Source organism: Acyrthosiphon pisum, chromosome X, assembly GCF_005508785.2.
Source record: "Acyrthosiphon pisum isolate AL4f chromosome X, pea_aphid_22Mar2018_4r6ur, whole genome shotgun sequence".
Lineage (NCBI taxonomy): Eukaryota > Metazoa > Arthropoda > Insecta > Hemiptera > Aphididae > Acyrthosiphon > Acyrthosiphon pisum.
Genome location: NC_042493.1, coordinates 26,718,673 through 26,724,130, shown reverse-complemented (window position 1 = coordinate 26,724,130; position 5,458 = coordinate 26,718,673). Strand labels below are relative to the sequence as shown.

Genomic DNA, 5,458 nt, shown 5'->3' with positions numbered 1-5,458 from the left:
AAAAATATTAAACTATGGAAGCCATTATAGTCAATAGAACATCTTTGGGGCGTAAGAGCCACGATCAGAAAAATAGGGGCGTAAGAGTCATTTTTTTTTTAAATTGGCTTTATATACACAAATATATTATAATTATGAAAAATTAATCAATACAAAATACGTAAAAACTCATTATAAGTCATAATAAGTCTCAAATCGAAGTGTTATACGATGTTCTAAGGTTGTAATACAGTTCATGTAAAAATATCTGTTTTTCGGCTCTCCTGAACAGTTTGGAAATTGGCGCTTACGCCCTTTTACCTTCTAACCATCGATATTATAATTAATCATAGAATGATAAAATCTATTTTTTTTTTAGCATGATGATTTCAAATTGAAAATAGTTAATCGATTGACAGTACAAATATCAAATATTGGGCAGCTGCACAGAATTGTGAGTAATAAATATGTTACAGGCAAAATAGAAATTTGGGCAATTTGGCGCACAGTGCCTTAATTTTGTGGTGACAATAGGAAAAGTGTACATTATGCACGATAACCAAATGAAGATTGATAAAGTAGATAAAGTATAAAAATTAAAAATAGCTGTCTAATTTCAATAAACATAACAAATTAAAAAATATTTCTATAAGCACTCCTAATATTATTTTTATATGAATCACTATATATTACCATATGTGAATCCAAAGGGGAGAGCAGTCCTAATCATTAAATTATGATGGTCAAAAATCACAAAAATTAATAATTTTCCAATAAAATATAAATGTTCAACAATTATTTGACAAAATATTTTTTACGAATTTACAACAGTACCTATAAGACTATCAGTTCTTGTGTTCATTCATTTGATTCAAAATGGTCCTATTTGGGTTTCTATTGATGACTAAGTCATTGCTAAGACCAAATCTCCGTACATTTAATTTTGAAAATTTAAAACAATATATGGTTTGTCATTGTTTCACTTTAAATTGATTAAACATTAATTGTATTTCAATTTAACAACATATTTTTTTTTACTATTGCATATTTTTTAATTTTTACCACAAAATATTATATTTTTTAAATTAAATTAATTAGACATAAAAAACAATTAATTGTACCTGTTATTCAAAAATTATTTAGAATTGTATTTTAATTTAAAACTTGAACATAGTTTTTTAATTTTCCTTAGTACATATTTTTTATTTTATACTACATATTTTGGCAATTTTAATTACATATATATGTACATATTTTTGGTTTTTTATTACATATAAATCCCAGCCCTAGTTATATCTATTAAAATAGGCAAGGTATTTAATATAAAATGCACTTAAAGTTTCCCAGAACTTTTGTAACTACACTTGTGTGTTAAAATGTATTTTATACATAGTTTTATTTTATTCTTTCATGTGAAATAGTTATATCCTTGGCTACCCAAATTGAAAAATGTCTACATTGCTTCTCATAGACTAATTAGTATTTGTGACCTTATGGTCAGATACATATTCATTTTTCAGTCCCAGATAATATAGACATAACATCATATTTATTAATTAATTTGTTATAATTTAAAATTATTTTCATTTTTGCATTGTTCATTAAATTTTACTTTATTTAAAATATTACACCGTTCCGTTTATTTAAATATAAAAGTATTACATTTTTCGTTAAATATAATATTTTCCATTTTAAATTAAAATTAGGATGAAACAAGAAAAAATTACATAGTGCACTGTTATAAAAATAAAAATACAATAATGTCAAACATATATATTCATTATTTTTTTTAAATAATAATTTGATTCAATTGACTTTGTTCATAGGACTCTAGGCAGAGTATACTATGTTTGGTAATAGCTTTAGTATGCCGAGGAATCGTAAAAAATATTACTCTTAATATTTTAATTTTTGAATTGTCCTAATATGCTCTATTTTATCCATAATATACAATAATTGAGCTGTTTAATAAAATTAATATATATTTTTTTTTTTATTATTATAGTCAAGTTCTCAAAATTTTAAATCGTATAATATTCTTGCAGTAGAACCATTAAATGATCAAGTTTTTCAGGTATGGACTATTATTATTATTTTTTTACTTTTTGTATTCTACACTGTTATCGTACAAAAAATATATTATGCAAAAATCTAACTTAGTCTGTTTATGTATTCAGTGTTATTGTAAATAACAACAGTTTGTTAAATGTTCTGGCCATACAAATACAATAACAATAAAGTTTTTTTATTTTAAACGTTATATTTAAAAAAAATTTATTTGCTTGTTTGTCCAGTTGTAGAGATATATAATGAAATTTAATTTTGTAAGAAATCATCAATTATTATTATCTGATATTTTAGTAGTGACTATCTGCTATTCTATTTATATATAATATCAACATATGGTATGATAAATATCCTATGGTGGATTTCACAACAATTTTGACTCGACGCTAACTCACCTCATTGTGTTTTTTCATTAGGGTTTCTAAAACTAGCGCGTAAAAATTCGCGGCAAATTTAAAATTGATAAAGAAGATATTTCTATCCTAGATTGAAAACACCTGATTTGAGACAAAACTACCACGATGCGCGTTAGTAACGAGTTGCAGCTGTTGTGAAACACATTATAGTAATTTAAATTAACATATTTTAACACTATTCAGAGTAAAAATATACCTCGTCAGCCAACTCTTCTGACTATAGCATCTGACTATCGCGGACAAAAACTGACAACCATTGAGGTATACTTAGATTCTGAGTAGGGTATAAGAAAACTATCGAACTATATATAATATGTATTTTTGTTTATCTAAATGTAAGCTTTGGCATTTTAATGTTGACACAACAAATAAGATTGGTTGCTCTAAATGTATTGAAAGGAAATAAATAAAAATAGGAATTGTTGTATATTAGAATAGATTTACATATTTTACAATTTAAGAGGATGTTGTCTCGTCTTACTAATGCATAATATACTTAAATGTAGGTTCAATTGTTCAACGTCCACCAGATTCAATTTTGTGTTGTTAGCTTAAATATAAGACTTTATTGACGCATTATAAAACTTAAAAGTATACAATATAATGTGTTCTATTGTTGGTTTTATTAGGATATTTTAATGTGAATGATGAGTTTTTTTTAAATATTATTCACGTTGACAACACAAATACTGGACGTACGGTATAATATATTATGCGTTAATAAGACAATACATGCTGGTGCGACGTCCTATTAATTTTTTATATTATATTAAATTGTGCATAAGAAAAGACAAATATGAACTACCATTTATGAGCATTATGTACTTTTGTTGTCAAAATGTGTAAAATGTATGAAAATTCATATTTATGCTTTTGCATTGATATAATAAGTGTATGATTATTTTATGACATGTATCTGTATCTATATATTTTGTTACTACAAATTTGAATTTTTAGGATATACTGACTTCTTCATCGACTTCATCTATTAACATAATAACTTGTAATATAAAAACATCTATAACTCCAAAGCAATATACAATCGCAATGGAAAAAAACATATATTTTGAAGTATCCTATGCACCTATGTTAGTTAATCATATTGCTCGTCAAGATACTTTAAGTTTGGCTCATCTTTTTCACATGAAAGGAAAATCAAAAGTAAAAAAAAACTTTTAAATGAAAATGACTTTTTTTAAATGTATTTTTATTTCAGAATGTAATCGTTTCGAGTGGGGCAGTTAATAAATTAGACATACGTAATCCTCATGATGTGATGAATTTGTATCCTTTGTGTTAAAAAATTAAGTTTTTTGGGATGTTGACGTTTATTGTAGGAAATATGAATAAGTATTATTTTGCAGAAAAGTTCCAAGTAGTACCATTCTATAAACAGGCAATATTTTCATCAAACGTTTTGATAAAAGTCTAATACATATTTATATTGATCAAACAACCTATGTTCTATGCACATATTAAAGACATTATATTTTTAAGAACTAAGTATGCCACAAAAATTATTATTATTTGTTTTTTAAAATATTTGTTTGGTATTTTATAATAGAAACATGCATTTTATTAATAGTTATCAACGTTGTTCAATTTCTTTGTGTTTTTATAAACTATATTTAAATATTGAAAAAATATCTTTTTCTTTACTACAATGCATTTCATTTATGATATGAACTTTATTTCTTTTACTATTCCATGCCATTAGACATTTTATGACTACTATTAAAGATTCATCAGTAATTAAATATTTGATTATAAATTAAACAGATTACATTTCTATTATTGATTTTAATATAAAAAACTTAACGAAAATTCAGAGGTATTTTACTAGGTCTTTCAAGGAAACAGTCAAAAGAATCAATCACTCAAGGATGTTATTCTATTATATTACAAAGATGTATGTTTTAAATATGATTTTTAAAGTATTAAATAAACAAATATAATATGAATTATAAATTACAGATGAAAAAAAAAAATGATAAGTCTGCAATTAAGAAGCAACCAAGAAAAATAACATCATAATATTGTAAATAATTTATAAAATAAGACGTACCTATGTATAATATATTTTAAAAATATCTTTTTAATTATACATTTTTATATATTATTAAATTGTTTATTTTTATTTTTGATGAACAAAAAATTGTATTTTAGATTATTTTAGATTGATTAAAATGAAGAACAAATTTCCAGGACAAGAAGCATATTTGTATTTGTTTACAATGTTATATTACCAAGATTGTTAAATAATATATTTAATACATAAACCAATAGGCAATATCGATAATTAAATATTAAATAGTGTTGTAGTTTGTACAAATAAACCTACAATTTGTAGTAACAACTATTATCTATTACAGCAGTTCTCAACCTTTTGTGGCACACAGATTCCTGTAAAAATAATCTTTAAAGCCTTGGACCACCGAATTTATGAGAAAAAAAATTAATTTTAATGTCTTAATTGTTCACATTTTTAAAAACATTTGCACATATTTTTACACAAAAGTTTCTATATTCATTAGTCATCACACACAATCCTAAAATATCTAATAATTCAATAAAATTAAATAATAATATATAGGTATTAATATATTTAGTGTATATTGTGTGTATGTGTGTGTGTGTATGATCAGAAAGACAATAGTGTCGCAGACCACATGTTAAGAACACCAGGTCTATAACAAATTAAGGAATAAAAATGATTCCGTCATAATTATTCTATAACTATTGCTCTACAGTAGTAAAATTGCCCAATTCTTGATATTGTGATAAACTTAGTTGCATGCGATAATATTTTTATCGCATGAAAATAAAAATTTGGTATTCTTGAATTTTGGCATAACTAGTCAAATAAAAAACATTAAACCATTTGTTGACTGTATGTAAAAATTTTAGTTGCATCCCACAGCAATCATACATTTTAAAAATATTTTGGAAACATTTCATGAACCACAAAAACATTGTCACAAAATTCAGATATTATG

General features: G+C 24.2%; 1 protein-coding gene across 3 annotated transcripts in view; it reads left to right on the top strand.

Moving 5' to 3' along the window:
* Nucleotides 1-5,258, top strand: part of LOC100302446 (RNaseP protein p30-like) — an 11,837-nt gene extending 6,579 nt beyond the window's left edge. The window contains 7 exon segments of one of the 3 annotated variants that reach the window (NM_001163135.1): nt 359-433; nt 1,985-2,053; nt 3,420-3,623; nt 3,679-3,746; nt 4,292-4,371; nt 4,437-4,449; nt 4,451-4,669. In NM_001163135.1, coding sequence (NP_001156607.1) covers nt 359-433; nt 1,985-2,053; nt 3,420-3,623; nt 3,679-3,746; nt 4,292-4,371; nt 4,437-4,449; nt 4,451-4,496 — 555 coding nt within the window. In that variant the 3' untranslated portion in view covers nt 4,497-4,669. 3 annotated transcript variants of the gene reach the window in all.
* Nucleotides 5,259-5,458: the final 200 nt, after the last annotated feature.